This window comes from Oncorhynchus tshawytscha, linkage group LG09 (genome assembly GCF_018296145.1).
Source record: "Oncorhynchus tshawytscha isolate Ot180627B linkage group LG09, Otsh_v2.0, whole genome shotgun sequence".
Taxonomy (NCBI): Eukaryota; Metazoa; Chordata; class Actinopteri; order Salmoniformes; family Salmonidae; genus Oncorhynchus; species Oncorhynchus tshawytscha.
The window spans coordinates 10,326,229-10,347,134 of NC_056437.1; the positions used below are offsets into that span (position 1 = coordinate 10,326,229).

Sequence of the window (20,906 nt, forward strand, 5' to 3'; positions counted from 1 at the left end):
CTGGCCCTTCTGCCCTTCTGGCCCTTCTGGTTCTCTGGCCCTTCTGGTCCTCTGGTTCTCTGGTCTTCTGGCCCTTCTGGTCTTCTGGCCCTTCTGGCCCTTCTGGCCCTTCTGGTTCTCTGGTCCTCTGGCCCTTCTGCCCTTCTGGCCCTTCTGGTCCTCTGGTTCTCTGGTCTTCTGGCCCTTCTGGTCTTCTGGCCCTTCTGGCCCTTCTGGTTCTCTGGTCCTCTGGCCCTTCTGGTCCTCTGGTTCTCTGGTCTTCTGGCCCTTCTGGCCCTTCTGGCCCTTCTGGTTCTCTGGTCCTCTGGCCCTCCGGTCCTCTGGCCCTCCGGTCCTCTGGCCCTTCTGGTTCTCTGGCCCTCTGGTCCTCTGGCCCTCTGGTCCTCTGGCACTCTGGCCCTCTGGCCCTCTGGCCCTTCTGGCCCTTCTGGTTCTCTGGTCCTCTGGCCCTTCTGGTCCTCTGGTTCTCTGGTCTTCTGGCCCTTCTGGTCTTCTGGCCCTTCTGGCCCTTCTGGCCCTTCTGGTTCTCTGGTCCTCTGGTCCTCTGGCCCTCCGGTCCTCTGGCCCTTCTGCCCTTCTGGCCCTTCTGGTTCTCTGGTCCTCTGGCCCTTCTGGTTCTCTGGTCTTCTGGCCCTTCTGGCCCTTCTGGCCCTCTGGCCCTCCGGTCCTCTGGCCCTTCTGGTTCTCTGGCCCTCTGGTCCTCTGGTCCTCTGGCACTCTGGCCCTCTGGCCCTCCGGTTCTCTGGCCCTTCTGGTTCTCTGGCCCTTCTGGTCCTCTGGCCCTTCTGGTTCTCTGGCCCTCTGGCCCTCTGGTCCTCTGGCCCTCTGGCACTCTGGCACTCTGGCACTCTGGTCCTCTGGCCCTTCTGGTTCTCTGGCCCTCTGGTCCTCTGGCCCTCTGGCCCTTCTGGCCCTCTGGTCCTCTGGTCCTCTGGGTACACACTTTATCCTCTGCTGCCTGCTTTTGTGCTTCACTTTCATTTCAACGAAGCAGTTAGAGCCCTTTCTAAGCCCTTGTTTGCACACAGAGTGCTTGAGGCAAAAAAGACAGTGGCTCACGCTGGAGAGCAATAAGTTGTGGAGAACTGGGTTGTTCCTAGTCTGGTAAAGACATGTCTGTTAGAGGGATATAGGTTAGTGTGTGGTGTTGTGCATCTGTGCCTGTGTCACTTTCTGAGGGAACGATTAAGGGCAGCATTGTAACTGAATGCTTTTACTTTTGTCTGGGATCACGGAGGATCTAGCTCTGTTTAATCTCAATCTGTTATGTCTCATGTTGCTCCTATATTTCTCCAAGCTGCCGAGAGCTATTCATGTGCTGATCCGGAACTATAAGGATGTATTGATTTTAGCCTAAACGGAGGACCAAATGGCACCCAACTCCCTCCCAATAAATGTAATAAAAATTATTATTATTTACAATGGCTGCCTGCACCGGCCAAACCCAGACGACGCTGGGACAATTGTGCGCCTCCCTATGGGACTCCTAATCACGGCCAATTGTGATAGAGCCTGGATAAAGTGCGCTACTATTGACCAGGGCCCATAAGGGGACACAGCCCTAGTCTTTTTTTCCTCTCAGCTGTTACTGTGGAATCACAAGAAAGGCAGATATATTATTATTCCTATCATTGCCTGAAAGATATTTCCCTTCCCACCAGGGGTTGGAATCAAAATTATTTATCAATCGTTTCGTTCTGAACAGAACCATTTTTTTGTGTGTTTCTGTTCCACTGTTTCCGACCAGGAAAATAAAGTTCTGAACCGGTTCAAACTAGAGGTTGACCGATTAATTAGGGCCGATTTCAAGTTTTCATGACAAACGGAAATCGGTATTTTTGGACACCGATTTGGCCGATTTTATTTATTTAAAAAAAATGTTTTTACACCTTTTATTTAATCTTTATTTAACTAGTCAGTTAAGAACACGTTCTTAAGAACCCAGTTAAGAACACGTTCTTATTTTCAATGACGGCCTAGGAACGTTGGGTAAACTGCCTTTTGATGACTTGACCTACATTGCGTACTCTATGAATTTAACCATAGTGCATGATTTATGGCCTGTATGGGGGAGGGTGGGGAGATTCTTATGGCATTGCCAGCAGTAAGATTTGAGTTCGATTTCCAAAAAGACAAGGCCTGAAGCTTTTGTAAAAGGTTTGTCACGTTCTATTTTCGGATAAATTAAAAAAAAATATATATATATTTCCCCCAAATTCACCGGCCCTGTACAGGGCCCAAAGCAACCGCTTCGAGGGTAACTGGTTAAACTCGAACACCCACAATATACACCCACATTATTCTTTAGTTGTGTTTGAATTATATTTTACTTGTGGTGTTTGTATTATTCTAGTTGTGGTGTTTGTATTATTCTAGTTGTGGTGTTTGTATTATTCTAGTTGTGGTGTTTGTATTATTCTAGTTGTGGTGTTTGTATTATTCTAGTTGTGGTGTTTGTATTATTCTAGTTGTGGTGTTTGTATTATTCTAGTTGTGGTGTTTGTATTATTCTAGTTGTGGTGTTTGTATTATTCCAGTTGTGGTGTTTGTATTATTCCAGTTGTGGTGTTTGTATTATTCCAGTTGTGGTGTTTGTATTATTCCAGTTGTGGTGTTTGTATTATTCCAGTTGTGGTGTTTGTATTATTCCAGTTGTGGTGTTTGTATTATTCTAGTTGTGGTGTTTGTATTATTCTAGTTGTGGTGTTTGTATTATTCTAGTTGTTTGTATTATTCTAGTTGTTTGTATTATTCTAGCTGTGGTGTTTGTATTATTTTAGTTGTGGTGTTTGTATTATTTTAGTTGTGGTGTTTGTATATCGTTGTATTTGTGTGACTTTCCTTGTCTATCAGTGTTGTTGTTTTTTGTGGACCCCAGGAAGAATTGCTGCGCCGGCAAAAGCTAATGGGGATACCAATAAATATTAAACCTCTCTGTCTCTCTCTCTGTCTCACTCTCACACACACTTTCTCCACTGCCCCCTCCCCTTGCAGCATTGGTGGTTAGACATTCATCATGTAAATGGGCTCGAATCGGCAGCAGTCGCAGACCCATCTCTATTTATTACCCCTTACTGTACATTCTCCTCCCTCATAGATATTAGAAATACGTCTTCTTGACATTAACATCAGCATTCTGTATTACATGTTCTGCATTCTCTGCAGTGGAGTAGTTGATATGGTATTGATTTTTCTCTTCCTCCTCTCTTGCTCTCTTTCTCTCTCTCTCCACTCCCTCTGTCTGCAGGATGAGTGGGATCACAGTAGTAATGGCAGTACAGGGTCCAGGCCCAGCTCTGGTTCAAGGCCTGGTTCAGGTTCTAGGTCCGGCAGCAGAGGGAGGAACAACCAGTTCAGAGGGCCAGCCAAGGTACAGGTAACTACCAAACCAAACTACAGCTGTTATATCACCTCTCCCCAACCTTAACCCCCAGAAACACAGTATTATCAAGGTACAGGTAACTACCAAACCAAACTACAGCTTTTATATCAGACCACCACCATCACCACAGAACCCCCACAGCAGCTGTAGATGGTGGAGGAAGAAATGGGAGGACGGACTCTCTTCCAGCCATTACTGCAGTATGAGAGCATGGTCTGGTTTCATCCTCCCCCGGCCACCACTGTCCCACACAGTAATACGTATCCAAGTCCTGTTTCACTCTCTTTTGTCCCAAGGGACCCTAAGAAAGCTACTGCAGGCTTATGTCTGCTCCAGAATTCCAGCACATGATTTACTATGAGGTCATCAGGGGTCGTCAGGACAACCCTCACCACCCTCTTTTAGCATGCATCACCTTACTGGAGAGGGGTATACTGTAAAATGATGTGCATGAAAAGTCCTCAATGGTACTGGCTTACCTTGTTCCACGTTATGTGATGTGGGGTTCATGCAGTGTTTGGGGCAGAAGGGGTTGTCCTCTGGTTCTTCTGTCAGGCTCCAGGATATCTCTCCCAGAGGAGTTGTGTCTGCTCCATAGAGATACATAGAGGACCCTAGATGTCATAATGGCATTCCTTCCCACAGGGAAAACGCATCAGTCCATTTACCCAAATACAGTACATGTTGACAGACCAGCTAAACACTATTTGTGTCCCCAGAAATGTTTTTATAGAAATAATGCCTCTTCCATCCCTCTCAACACAGGTTGGTGGCACCTTCATTGGAGAGGAGGGGCTCCTGGTAATGACTGGGGCGGAATCAGTGGAATGGTATCAAATACATCAACCACATGGTTTCCATGTGTTTGATGCCATTCCATTTGCTCCGTTCCAGCCATTATTATGAGCCGTCCTCCCCTCAGCAGCCTCCACTGCCTCAAGTAGTAATAATCATCATGTCACTTATTATTTTCCATTGAAGGGGACTTTAACTAATGCTTCCTCAATGTCAGGGTGTGTTAGCATGCAGGTTGAGTATTTTTAAAAGTTTAGCACGGTGACAAGAGAGCTGTTTTGATCACTATTAAGCTGTAGAGTAGTAAACGTGTTCCACATTGTGGTGTGCAGGTAATGCACTGTAATAGGTTGTGTGTTGTCTTTCAGAACGGGAACAGAGAAGGGTCATTTGACATCCTGGGTACTGATATCTGGGCTGCTAACACCATGGACTCTCATGGGTATGTCATGCACACTGTTGACTCATTCACGCCCCCATCACTACACACACACACACACACTGATGATGACTCCTATTACATATTAATTCTATCTCTAGCTCACACTGATGATGACTCCTATTACATATTAATTCTATCTCTAGCTCACACTGATGACTCCTATTACATATTAATTCTATCTCTAGCACACACTGATGATGACTCCTATTACATATTAATTCTATCTCTAGTTCACACTGATGACTCCTATTACATATTAATTCTATCTCTAGCTCACACTGATGATGACTCCTATTACATATGAATTCTATCTCTAGCTCACACTGATGATGACTCCTATTACATATGAATTCTATCTCTAGCTCACACTGATGACTCCTATTACATATTAATTCTATCTCTAGCTCACACTGATGATGACTCCTATTACATATTAATTCTATCTCTAGCTCACACTGATGATGACTCCTATTACATATGAATTCTATCTCTAGCTCACACTGATGACTCCTATTACATATTAATTCTATCTCTAGCTCACACTGATGATGACTCCTATTACATATGAATTCTATCTCTAGCTCACACTGATGATGACTCCTATTACATATTAACTCTATCTCTAGCTCACACTGATACATAGCTACTTGAGTGTTTTCTTGAATAGCCTTGTCCCATGGCATTGTATTATGGGATGGATATAAAGGAGAGGTTAGTAATAGTACTCACTTCTGTCTTATCCTTGTACTGTGGTGTTGCTATCTTAGCCAGACAACCTGATGATGGGATCAAATCCAAGTTTATTTGTCACCTGCACCGAATACAACTAGTGTAGACCTTACCGTGAAATGCTGAATACAACTAGTGTAGACCTTACCGTGAAATGCTGAATACAACTAGTGTAGACCTTACCGTGAAATGCTGAATACAACTAGTGTAGACCTTACCGTGAAATGCTGAATACAACTAGTGTAGACCTTACCGTGAAATGCTGAATACAACTAGTGTAGACCTTACCGTGAAATGCTGAATACAACTAGTGTAGACCTTACCGTGAAATGCTGAATACAACTAGTGTAGACCTTACCGTGAAATGCTGAATACAACTAGTGTAGACCTTACCGTGAAATGCTTCCTTACAAGCCCTGAACCAACAGGGCAGTTCAAGAAGAGTGAAGAAATATTGACCAAGTAAACTAAAGTAAAAAATGATTAAAAAAAATCTTCTGGCCCACAAACAGCGTGTGTTCAGAGAACATGTGGTTTGTTCTGATACATATATTTATATATATATAATGTCAGTGTTGTTTTATGACTCCTGGGTGTTTTTAGCCACATGTTTAATTAGCTCAGTTTCTCTATTCTCTAGACACATGAAGGGAATGTCACCTTTCTGAGGATGCTTTCCAAATGGCACCCTATTCCCTATAATATAGTGCACTGCTGTTGATGAGAGCCATATGGGCCCTGGTCAAAACAGTTCACTATATAGGGAATAGGGTGCCATTTGGGAATGCCGCCTGATATTCAGATTTGGGGACCTAGGGGCCTGTTTGTGGCACATTCTGTCATCACAAATACATGTTACCGCATCCCAAAGCTCCCCCTTTTGGGATGCAGTAACAGCATGCAGTTAGGCTTAAATATATTGTGTAACCTGATAGCTAGGTACAGTGGGGCAAAAAAGTATTTATTCAGCCACCAATTGTGTGAAAACCTTGTGGAGACTTATAGAAAACGTTTGACCTCTGTCATTGCCAACAAAGGGTATATAACAAAGTATTGAGAAACTTTTGTTATTGACCAAATACTTATTTTCCACCATAATTTGCAAATAAATTCATAAAAAATCCTACAATGTGATTTTTCTGGATTTTTCTTCTCATTTTGTCTGTCATAGTTGAAGTGTACCTATGATGAAAATTACAGACCTCTCTCATCTTGTTAAGTGGGAGAACTTGCACAATTGGTGGCTGACTAAATACTTACTTGCCCCACTGTACGCACATACATACATACATACATACATACATACATACATACATACATACATGCATACATACATACATACATACATACATACATACATACATACATACATACATACATACATACATACATACATGCATACATACATACATACATGCATACATGCATACATGCATACATGCATACATGCATACATGCATACATGCATACATACATACATGCATGCATGCATACTAACACATTTTTTGGGATTTGTGTGTATTGCTAGGTATTACTGCATTTTTAGAGCTAGAGAAACAAGCATATTTTTGCACCTGCGGTAGCATCTGCAGATGTGTGTTGCGACCGATTTTGATTTGTTTGTCATCTTCTTGTCCAATGTTGTGTTTGTAGGGGGGCGACATGGGACCTCCAGCCTGAGAAGCTAGACTTCAGTCAGTTCCACAGGAAACCCTTCAGAGGAACACCAAAGCATCTACCACACATCGATAGAGAGGGGTGAGTGCATCTAGTGGTTCAATTAAATAAATAACAAGTTACTGAGAAAGGAAGTGTGTGTCCAGCGACTCCTTGACATGAGCATAGAGAAACATTGTCCCAGTTCTCTCCCTAACCCTTCTACCTGGTCCTAACCCTTCTACCTGGCCCTAACCCTTCTACCTGGCCCTAACCCTTCTACCTGGCCCTAACCCTTCTACCTGGCCCTAACCCTTCTACCTGGCCCTAACCCTTCTACCTGGCCCTAACCCTTCTACCTGGCCCTAACCCTTCTACCTGGCCCTAACCCTTCTACCTGGCCCTAACCCTTCTACCTGGCCCTAACCCTTCTACCTGGCCCTAACCCTTCTACCTGGCCCTAACCCTTCTACCTGGTCCTAACCCTTCTACCTGGTCCTAAACCTTCCACCTGGTCCTAACCCTTCCACCTGGTCCTAACCCTTCCACCTGGTCCTAACCCTTCTACCTGGTCCTAACCCTTCTACCTGGTCCTAACCCTTCTACCTGGTCCTAACCCTTCCACCTGGTCCTAACCCTTCCACCTGGTCCTAACCCTTCCACCTGGTCCTAACCCTTCCACCTGGCCCTAACCCTTCCACCTGGCCCTAACCCTTCCACCTGGCCCTAACCCTTCTACCTGGCCCTAACCCTTCCACCTGGCCCTAACCCTTCCACCTGGCCCTAACCCTTCCACCTGGTCCTAACCCTTCCACCTGGTCCTAACCCTTCCACCTGGTCCTAACCCTTCCACCTGGCCCTAACCCTTCTACCTGGCCCTAACCCTTCTACCTGGCCCTAACCCTTCTACCTGGCCCTAACCCTTCTACCTGGCCCTAACCCTTCTACCTGGCCCTAACCCTTCTACCTGGCCCTAACCCTTCTACCAGCCCCTAACCCTTCTACCTGGCCCTAACCCTTCTACCTGGCCCTAACCCTTCTACCTGCCCTTCTTCTACCTGGCCCTAACCCTTCTTCTACCTGCCCTTCTTCTACCTGGCCCTAACCCTTCTTCTACCTGCCCTTCTTCTACCTGGCCCTAACCCTTCTTCTACCTGCCCTTCTTCTACCTGGCCCTAACCCTTCTTCTACCTGCCCTTCTTCTACCTGGCCCTAACCCTTCTTCTACCTGCCCTTCTTCTACCTGGCCCTAACCCTTCTTCTACCTGCCCTTCTTCTACCTGCCCTTCTTCTACCTGCCCTTCTTCTACCTGGCCCTAACCCTTCTTCTACCTGGTCCTAACCCTTCTTCTACCTGGCCCTAACCCTTCTTCTACCTGGCCCTAACCCTTCTACCTGGTCCTAACCCTTCTACCTGGCTCTAACCCTTCTACCTGGTCCTAACCCTTCTACCTGGCCCTAACCCTTCTACCTGGTCCTAACCCTTCCATGTTGTTCAATGTTTCCACTTTGCAGATCTGAAGGCCTATACATCCCTCCCATTAATCCTCTCCTATGGGATAGACATGAAAATGATGCTGGTCCATTCCATTACTACTTGGTGTCTGTAGCCTCTGCTACACTCATACTGACCCCTAGGCCTCAGTCTCACTACTGGGTTATCATCACATAAACTCAATCTCAAATGGTCTTTCCACCGTTTCTCACAACCTCTCCTCACCTCCTGCTCACCATATTGGAGGAGAAGGTCCAAGGTCCCTCCCCTCTAACCTTCTTCTCCAATGAGTTTTGAGAAGGTGAGGAGAGAAAATGTCAGGAATAGAAGAGAAATGGGCTTATACAGGGGACAATCAGAGCCCACCTATCCCGCCTACTCATCCCTTATCTCTCGGTCTCTCAGGATGATGAAAGGCAAGTTTGAAGATGATGATGATGGCATCGACCTGAATGACATGGAGAAGTTCCTGCCAGGCCTTACTGTGAGTTAACCTCTTTCTTTGTCTCGGTCCTCTCTATCTGCTTTCTAAACAAGACCACATACCTACTAATGGTAGGGAGCTCCATCTGGTGGCTCAAAGATGGAACTTCATACTAAGAATTGTAAGGAATAGTCTTGTCCTTTATGTGAGTGAAGTCTGACATCTAATGTTGAAACATTGTCCATTCACCTCTGACCATGTCAAAGGGCCAATACTGGCGCCCAGTGGTCGTTTTAAGGTACTTTTCCTTGAGTTCCATAATTTCTCATAAAACACTAGATAAGGTCTTGCTCAGACTAAATTTTTGCTGGTTTTCTGTCCCTTGAAAATCCTAAATAAATCACTTTTCTCTATGTATTACAAATATATATTTCGCTCTGTTCTCTAGCAATACTTTTTTTTTTTTTTTCGGGCTCCCAAGTGGCACAGCGGTCTCAGTGCAAGAGGCGTCACTACAGTCCCTGGTTCGAATCCAGGCTCTATCACATCCGGCCGTGATTGGGAGTCCCATAGGGCGGCTCACAATTGGCCCAGTGTCGTCCTAGTTTGGCCGGGGGAGGCCGTCATTGTAAATAAGAATTTGTTCTAAACTGACTTGCCTAGTTAAAGGTTAAATTTTTGAAAAATTTGAAAAATGTCTCTGGCTGTAAAACCAACCAATGTCCAAATATATATGTGTGTGTGTGTGTGTGTGTGTGTGTGTGTGTGTGTGTATATATATATATGTGTATGTATATATATATATGTGTATGTGTGTGTATGTATATATATATATGACTGTAGAACTTTGGAATTCAGTTCTAAGAAGATTTATTCATCCCAGAGGGGAAATGATTCCTAGCAGGTCAGGAATAGGATCCAGATCCAGCTAGGGTGGGTCTGTCTCGCATGTCTACAGGACTACGTCACTGTGTACCAGTGTTCCCGTCTGGGTTCGTCTGTCCTGCTGACGGGCAGGATGTTGGCACTGGAGGGTCTGGAGGGCAGGAGAGACACACACCCCCACCCCCACATGTCTGGTCTCATGTCCAGACTGGCCACCAGGAGTCTTCCCCCCCCGCCCACGTCATCACTCTGCCTGCCAGTCAGCCAGCCATGACCCCAGGCCCAGCCAGTCTCCAGTTCATTGTTTCATTGTGATCACCACGCCATCTCCTTTGACTGACTGCTTTGTAAATAACTCAGACTCACCACAACGCACGGGAAGGAACTGACTGTGAGGACGAGGATGACCCTGAAAGTAAAACTCAAAGTTGAAAATAGACCAAAGAAAGTACCTCCTCAAGATGACTGAAATACTAGTGTTTATAATCATGTTTCCTTTACAGTGCCTGATAATAAATATCTCTTGAGACCTGGGAATGCCGGTCCTGTTCCCCAGTGTTTGTCAGTAGTGACATTCAGTGTGTGTGATACCCGTTGCCCTGTTGGCCTCAGTGGCACATAAAGCTGTCTATTATCCCCTAGCAGGCTCTCAGGGGCCAGGACCAGTTAGTCAGTTCCCTAGGTTTACCTCACCTCACTGATAACCTGACTAAATATAGCAGCAGACGGCGCCGCGCCGCGCCGCTAAGCCTCTGTGACTGGAGCTCAGTGTGTGTGTGTGTGGACGACGACAAAATGTGTTGGTGTGTGTTTGAGAATGTGTGTGTCTTGACTACTTGGCTCAGTGTGTGTGATGCTTGTAGTCAGGACTTACATAACATACAATGGGAATCAAACGCGCATGATGTTGATTAAATGGCAACCAAGTTTTTGCATTTTTCAGGGAGATGTTTTACATTTTTAGGAGATGGATTATGGGGGAGGGGTTTTAGGGAGAGGAAGATGGATTTTTGGGGCTGGGGGATATCGGGAGAGATATGTAATTATTTTGGGGTGGGGAGGTCGGGGAGAGGAATGGGTGGATCCCAAAGCCGAGCTCTGCCATCCAGGACTACACCAGGCGGTGTCAGAGGAAGGCCCTAAAAATGGTCAAAGACTCCAGGACACACAATTCGTAGACTGTTCTCTCTGCTACTGCGAAAGACCAAAAGGTTCCTGAACAGCTTCTACCCCCAAGCCATCAGACTGCTGAACAGCTTCTACCCCCAAGCCATTAGACTGCTGAACAGCTTCTACCCCCAAGCCATCAGACTGCTGAACAGCTTCTACCCCCAAGCCATCAGACTGCTGAACAGCTTCTACCCCCAAGCCATCAGACTGCTGAACAGCTTCTACCCCCAAGCCATTAGACTGCTGAACTGCTTCTACCTCCAACACACACACACACACTCCAACACACACACTCCAACACACACACTCCAACACACACACTCCAACACACACACTCCAACACACGCACTCCAACACACGCACTCCAACACACGCACTCCAACACACGCACTCCAACACACGCACTCCAACACACGCACACCAACACACGCACACCAACACACGCACACCAACACACGCACACCAACACACGCACACCAACACACGCACACCAACACACGCACACCAACACACGCACACCAACACACGCACACCAACACACGCACACCAACACACGCACACCAACACACGCACACCAACACGCACACCAACACACGCACACCAACACACGCACAACACACACACCAACACACCAACACACGCACACCAACACACGCACACCAACACACGCACACCAACACACGCACACCAACACACGCACACCAACACACGCACACAACACACGCACACACACGCACACCAACACACTCCAGCACACGCACACCAACACACTCCAGCACACACACGCACACCAACACACTCCAGCACACGCACACACACGCACACCAACACACTCCAGCACACGCACACACACTTCAGCACACCAACACACTCCAGCACACGCACACACACTTCAGCACACGCACACACACTTCAGCACACGCACACACACACACTCCAACACACGCACTCCAACACACGCACTCCAACACACGCACACCAACACACACCAACACACGCACACAACACACGCACACCAACACACGCACACCAACACACTCCACACACACGCACACCAACACACTCCAGCACACGCACACCAACACACTCCAGCACACACACGCACACCAACACACTCCAGCACACGCACACACACGCACACCAACACACTCCAGCACACGCACACACACTTCAGCACACCAACACACTCCAGCACACGCACACACACTTCAGCACACGCACACACACTTCAGCACACGCACACACACACACTCCAACACACGCACTCCAACACACGCACTCCAACACACGCACTCCAACACACGCACTCCAACACACGCACTCCAACACACGCACTCCAGCACACGCACTCCAGCACACGCACTCCAGCACACGCACTCCAGCACACGCACACGCACGCACACTCCAACACGCACACTCCAGCACACGCACACACACTCCAGCACACACACTCCAGCACACATACTCCAGCACACGCACTCCAGCACACGCACACACACTCCAGCACACACACATGCATACACTCCAATACACACACATACATACACTCCAATACACACACATACATACACTCCAATACACACACATACATACACTCCAATACACACACACACACACACTCCAGCACACACACATGCATACACTCCAATACACACACATACATACACTCCAATACACACGCATACATACACTCCAATACACACATACACACACTCCAATACACACACTCCAATACACACACATACATACACTCCAATACACACATACACACACTCCAATACACACACATACATACACTCCAATACACACATACACACATTCCAATACACACATACACACACTACATATGCTCATGCACACACAACACAATACATGCATATTGATGCCACACTCACACATTTGTGATCTTGTCATGTTTTATTACCTGTCATAATTGCCTCGTCACCTTTACCTGCATGTACATATTTCCTCAACTATTGGTACCCCTTCACATTGACTTGGTACCGCTACTCTTTTGTATATATCCTCATTATTTAGTGTTACTAGTTCCTTTTTTTTGTTGTAATTGTCAAATGTTCTTACTTCTTAACTGAGTTGTTGGTTAAGGGCTTGTCAGTAAGCATTTCCTGGTAAAGTCTACACCTGTTGTATTCAGCGCATGTGACAAATACGATTCGATTTGAAAATGTTTTCACCCTCAGATTCCAGGGCTATTCTGGGGAAACAGACTAATTCACAACCAGAATAGCAGCACCAAGGCCCACTAGGTAAAAGTACCTGGGAGGACAGGAAAGGCAGAGCACAGGGGAGGACCAGCATCCTCTCTACACCCCATGTTATGAGATTCCTGCAGCATGATTCTATGGAGCTTGGTCTGGGTCTGGAGTGAGACGTGCTTCATTAAGGATGAGTCAAGCCCCTTCCCCTTCCCTCTATTCAGTCCCATTTCTGACATAGTTTACACACACCTGACCCTAGCAAAGCTTTAGCCAAGGTGTGTGTGTGTGTGTGTGTGTGCTTGTTTACGTCAGGTCAGATTTAAGAGCATGACAGGGCCAGAGAGGTACAGTAGTCACTGATGGCAGGATAGCCCTCTCATGTTTTCATAGTGACAGACGGGGATGGACACCTCAGTCATCGGGGTTGGTGAAGGCAACATGAGATTGTGATATGTATATCTCTGCGTGCTCTGGGGGATTCTGAGCATGTCAACACAATGCTTGCATGACTCTGGGTGCGTGATATATTTTCAATACCCTAACAACATCCAGTTGCCTTGTTTGTGTGACTGCAACTTGGCTGCCATGTGCGGAAGTCATCCGGCCCCATTTGATTTCAATAGGTATTGCTATTGCTTGCCTTTCATCACATTCTTCCTTTTCCTATGGGTGACGATGTTTTGTCATTGACATTCGAGCCCGGCTCGTCTGTTTCTGTACGCGTGCGTGGGATGTGCACGTTTGCTCATGTCCTTGTGCAATCATTTCCATCGTCCCATTTGTTGTCCTTTATAAACTCTCATGGTCTCATCAACTCCAGCCTGATGGATATACAGTAGATTGGCCCTTGCTCATTAATGAAGACTGAACTCATGTTGGTAAACATCATGGTGGTTAAGTTACATTATAGTAGATGAATTGTAGTTTTCTCTGTCTGGGGTCAGAGATGAGGAGATCCAGGGTGACATACTGTATATATATATCTAGGACTTCCTGTCCTCTGTCCCTTGTGGGACTGGCTGGTATCTGGTTGTTTTCCCAAGGGGGAGGCAGTCAGATAGCCTGGTCCCTGATTGGTTTGTGATCTTACTTGCTGGTCATTGTCACTTCATTGACCACAGGAGCTGTCAAGAAGCACAAACAGATCTGGCACCAGGCTATCTGACTGAGTCTCACCCCTCTGCTTCCCACAGTCCATAGTGCTACTGATCCAGTCAGTCATTGGGGACCTGAGTTATGGGCCTGGCCGGCTGACCGGTGGTGGCCAGGCAGGGGCCACAGAGTCACTGAGGACATATCCGGCCTGGTCCGCTCCAGTTCCTTCCTGCAGAACAAAGCGACCAGGGGACCAGACTCAAGACGTCTCCTCAGACTGGCTGGCCCGTTCAGTCTACGTGCACCAGAGCAGGAGCCTCAGAGGGGAGGCAGTCAACCAACCAGCCCTTGGGACTCGGGTCGGTGACTGGGGTCCGGGTACTGGGACCGTACTTAACACAGGCCTGACTGGGGCTGAAGGAATAGTTGGCCCTGCTCCCTCCTCCATCCTTGTCCTCCTCATTCTCCCTCCTTCACGTCCACTGTAGAACAATGAGGTCAGCGTGGAGAGCAGCCCCCTCCTACACCCTTTTCCTGCCATTGTCAGAGAGGAGAGAGTCTGTGTTAGGTGTGCTCCCAGTGACCGACCACAGAGGAACACTGACCTTCTAGAGATCAGGAACTGGAGAAGACGCGTAGACACACACGTGGACAGACACACACGTGGACAGACACACACGTGGACAGACACACACGTGGACAGACACACATGGACAGACACACACGTGGACAGACACACACGTGGACAGACACACACGTGGACAGACACACACGTGGACAGACACACACGTGGACAGACACACGTGGACAGACACACACGTGGACAGACCCTCGACGGAAAGTTTTTTCCACATTTTGTTACGTTACAGCCTCATTCTAAAATGGAATATTTTATTTATTATTATTTTATTTTATATATTTTTGCCCCTTATTAATATACACACTATACCCCATAATGACAAAAATAAAAAACAGTTTTTTAGACATTTTTGCAAATCCATTAAAAATATAACTGATAACATTTACATAAGTATTCAGTCCCTTTACTCAGTACTTTGTTAAAGCACCTTTTTGAAGTGATTACAGCCTTGAGTCTTCTTGGGGAGCGTCGCTGCACAGCTAATTTCAGGTCTCTCCAGAGATGTTCGATTGGGTTCAAGTCCGGGCTCTGACTGGACCACTAAAGGACATTCAGAGACTTTTTCCGAAGTCACTCCTGCGTTATCTTGGCTGTGTGCTTAGGGTCATTGAGCTGTTGGCAGGTGAACCTTCTCCCCAGTCTGAGGTCCTGAGTGCTCTGGAGCAAGTTTTCATCAAGGATCTCTCTGTACTTTGCTCCATTCATCTTTCCCTCGATCCTGACTAGTCTCCCCTGCCACTGATAAACATCCCCACAGCATGATGCTGCACCACCATGCTTCACCGTAGGGATGGTGTCAGGTTTCCTCCAGATGTGACGCTTGGCATTCAAGCCAAAGAGTTCAATCTTGGTTTCATCAGACCAGATAATCTTGTTTCTCATGGTCAGAGAGTTCTCTAGTTGCCTTTTTACAAACTCCAAGCGGGCTGTTCTGTGACTTTTACTGAGGGGCTTCCGTCTGGCCACTCTGCCATAAAGGCCTGATTGGTGGAGTGCTGCAGAGATGGATGTCCTTCTGGAAGGTTCTCCCATCTCCACAGAGGATCTCTGGAGCTCTGTCAGAGTGACCATCGTGTTCTTGGTCACCTCCCTGACCAAGGCCCTTCTCCCCCGATTGCTCAGTTTGACCGGACGGCAAGCTCTAGGACGAGTCTTGGTGGTTCTAAACTTGTTCCATCTAAGAATGATGGAGGCCACTGTGTTCTTGGGGACCTTCCATGCTGCAGAAATGTTTAGGTACCCTTTCCCAGATCTGTGCCTCGACACAATCCTGTCTCGGAGTTCTACGGACAATTCTTTCAACTTCATGGCTTGGTTTTTGCTCTGACATGCACTGTCAACTGTGGGACCTTTATATAGACAGGTGTGTGCCTTTCCAAGTCTTGTCCAATCAATTGGACTCCAATCAAGTTGTAGAAAAATCTCAAGGATGATCAATGGAAACAGGATGCACCTGAGCTCAATTTCCGGTCTCATAGCAAAGGGTCTGAATACGAAGTTATTTCAGATTTGCATGTCTTTATACATTTGCAAAAATGTCTAAAAATCAGTTTTTGCTTGGTCATTATGGGCTATTGTGATGTCATTATGGGGTATTGTGATGTCATTATGGGGTATTGTGATGTCATTATGGGGTATTGGGATGTCATTATGGGGTATTGGGATGTCATTATGGGGTATTGTGTGTGGATTGATGAGAAAAACAATGAGTTTAATCCATTTTAGAAAAAGGCTGTAATGTAACAACATTTGGGAAAAGTCAAGGGGTCTGAATACTTTCTGAATGCACTGTATACTAATGCGCGCACACTCGTATACATAACAAAATTAATTTGGCACAGAATCTCACTTTCGCTAAATTTGTTATTTGCCTGCAACTCTTCCTGTGTGAATGGGTTAATTTGTTATTTGCCTGCAACTCTTCCTGTGTGAATGGGTTAATTTGTTATTTGCCTACAACTCTTCCTGTGTGAATGGGTTAATTTGTTATTTGCCTACAACTCTTCCTGTGTGAATGGGTTAATTTGTTATTTGCCTACAACTCTTCCTGTGTGAATGGGTTAATTTGTTATTTGCCTGCAACTCTTCCTGTGTGAATGGGTTAGTTTGTTATTTGCCTGCAACTCTTCCTGTGTGAATGGGTTAGTTTGTTATTTGCCTACAACTCTTCCTGTGTGAATGGGTTAATGTGTTATTTGCCTACAACTCTTCCTGTGTGAATGGGTTAATGTGTTATGTCTGGGTGTCTTTCTTTATTCCCCAAACCTCTAAATTATATACATCAGAATTCACCATCTGACATTCAACAACGCGTCCAAGTTCATGAATGAACGGCAGACATCTGGGACATTGAGTATCAACACTTCCACTCCATAATCATCACTTCTGGTGGTCTGGTCTTGACCATCCCATTGGTTGACCAGACAGAGGAGGATTGCATGGTGATAGCTGTTAGAGGCACCTCCCCTGTGGGATTAGGAGCCAGTCGTGGGACTGCATCCCAAATGGCACCCTATTTTCTATGGGCCCTGGTCAAGAGTAGTGCACTACGAAGGGAATAGGGTACCATTTGGGACATGGCCCTGGATATCCTGCATGCCACGCCCCTTAAACCCTATTATGGCTCGTACTCCTTCCACTGTATTTAAGACTGGAAAACCAATCCACACTGACCTGATTTGTACTGGTAAGAGATGGGAGGTGGGTAGAGGGAGGGGAAGAGAGACCAGAGAAAGACCGGGGCTGATGGGAGGCAGGAGGGATGAAAAGTAGAAAAAGTAGAAAAGTAGAAAAAGAGGGCTTTGTGGATGGCAGAGGTAAACAAAGTCTGTGTGGGCCAAAGCCGCCCGCTGTAGAGCCCCCTGTCTGTGCCCCCGCCAGACTAGACCACCAGACTGTACTGGCTCTTTGTGATTATATACCAGCCAGACTAGACCACCAGACTGTACTGTCTCTTTGTGATTATATACCAGCGAGACATGGGCCCATTAAGGCAGTATCCTGTCCTGCTTTCGCTCTCTACCTTCCAGGCTGATCAATAAGACCAAGTGAAATTCTCCTTCATCCATCAAAACAATTCAAGTGGCTTTATAAGCATTGGTTATAACTGATGTGCAGTGTATATACAATGTTAACCATTAGTTATAATAATTTGTTGATGTAGTTCTGAAATGTGTATCCCACTGAATGTGGAAGTGGGGACTGGGGTAATGTTGTTCCCTAACAGTCTGTCATTGTGATGACAGCCTCATCCCGCCTCTGACTGAACTGACTGAAAACCAGAAAAGCAAGACACCACTCTCCCGCTTTACAAAAGCACCAATCCTCCAGCGATCTCTCTCTCTCTTTCTCTTTCTCCCTCTTTCTCTCTCTCTCTCTTTCTTTCTCTCTTTCTTTCTCTCTTTCTCTCTCTCTTTCTCCCTCTTTCTCTCTCTCTCTCTTTCTTTCTCTCTTTCTTTCTTTCTCCCTTTCTCTCTTTCTCTCTCTTTCTTTCTCTCTTTCTTTCTCTCTCTTTCTTTCTCTCTTTCTTTCTTTCTCTCTTTCTTTCTCTCTTTCTTTCTTTCTCTCTTTCTTTCTCTCTTTCTTTCTCTCTTTCTTTCTTTCTCTCTTTCTTTCTCTCTTTCTTTTTCTTTCTTTCTCTCTTTCTTTTCTCTTTCTTTCTTTCTCTTTCTTTTTCTCTCTCTTCTCTCTCTCTCTTTCTCTCTTTCTTTCTCTCTTTCTCTCTCTTTCTTCTCTTTCTTTCTCTCTCTTTCTTTCTCTCTCTTTCTTTCTTTTTCTCTCTTTCTTTTCTCTCTTTCTCTCTCTTTTCTCTCTTTCTTTCTCTCTCTCTCATATTATATATGGCAACATATATATTTCTCTCTTTCATATATATTCATATATAACAGCATATATATATATATATATCATATATATTCTTTCTTATATATAATATATATATATATATATATATATATATATATATATATACATATATATATATATATATATATATATATATATATATATATATATATATATATATATATATATATATATATATATATATATATATATATATATATATATATATATATATATATATATATATATAATATATATATATATATATATATATATATATATATATATATATATATATATATATATATATATATATATATATATATATATATATATATATATATATATATATATATATATATATATATATATATATATATATATATATATATAATATATATATATATATATATATATATATATATATATATATATATATATATATATATATATATATATATATATATATATATATATATATATATATATATATATATATATATATATATATATATATATATATATATATATATATATATATATATATATATATATATATATATATATATATATATATATATATATATATATATATATATATATATATATATATATATATATATATATATATATATATATATATATATATATATATATATATATATATATATATATATATATATATATATATATATATATATATATATATATATATATATATATATATATATATATATATATATATAATATATATATATATATATATATATATATATATATATATATATATATATATATATATATATATATATATATATATATATATATATATATATATATATATATATATATATATATATATATATATATATATATATATATATATATATATATATATATATATATATATATATATATATATATATATATATATATATATATATATATATATATATATATATATATATATATATATATATATATATATATATATATATATATATATATATATATATATATATATATATATATATATATATATATATATATATATATATATATATATATATATATATATATATATATATATATATATATATATATATATATATATATATATATATATATATATATATATATATATATATATATATATATATATATATATATATATATATATATATATATATATATATATATATATATATATATATATATATATATATATATATATATATATATATATATATATATATATATATATATATATATATATATATATATATATATATATATATATATATATATATATATATATATATATATATATATATATATATATATATATATATATATATATATATATATATATATATATATATATATATATATATATATATATATATATATATATATATATATATATATATATATATATATATATATATATATATATATATATATATATATATATATATATATATATATATATATATATATATATATATATATATATATATATATATATATATATATATATATATATATATATATATATATATATATATATATATATATATATATATATATATATATATATATATATATATATATATATATATATATATATATATATATATATATATATATATATATATATATATATATATATATATATATATATATATATATATATATATATATATATATATATATATATATATATATATATATATATATATATATATATATATATATATATATATATATATATATATATATATATATATATATATATATATATATATATATATATATATATATATATATATATATATATATATATATATATATATATATATATATATATATATATATATATATATATATATATATATATATATATATATATATATATATATATATATATATATATATATATATATATATATATATATATATATATATATATATATATATATATATATATATATATATATATATATATATATATATATATATATATATATATATATATATATATATATATATATATATATATATATATATATATATATATATATATATATATATATATATATATATATATATATATATATATATATATATA

At 41.5% G+C, this 20,906-nt stretch overlaps 1 protein-coding gene across 1 annotated transcript in view; it reads left to right on the plus strand.

The window, feature by feature from the left end:
- Nucleotides 1–20,906, plus strand: part of ctif (CBP80/20-dependent translation initiation factor) — a 150,526-nt gene that overhangs the window by 33,014 nt on the left and 96,606 nt on the right. The window contains exons 5-8 of the mRNA XM_042327947.1: nt 3,248–3,370; nt 4,546–4,619; nt 7,002–7,106; nt 8,905–8,983. Of these exons, the coding sequence (XP_042183881.1) occupies nt 3,248–3,370; nt 4,546–4,619; nt 7,002–7,106; nt 8,905–8,983 (381 nt within the window). The remainder of the gene's footprint in view (nt 1–3,247; nt 3,371–4,545; nt 4,620–7,001; nt 7,107–8,904; nt 8,984–20,906) is intronic.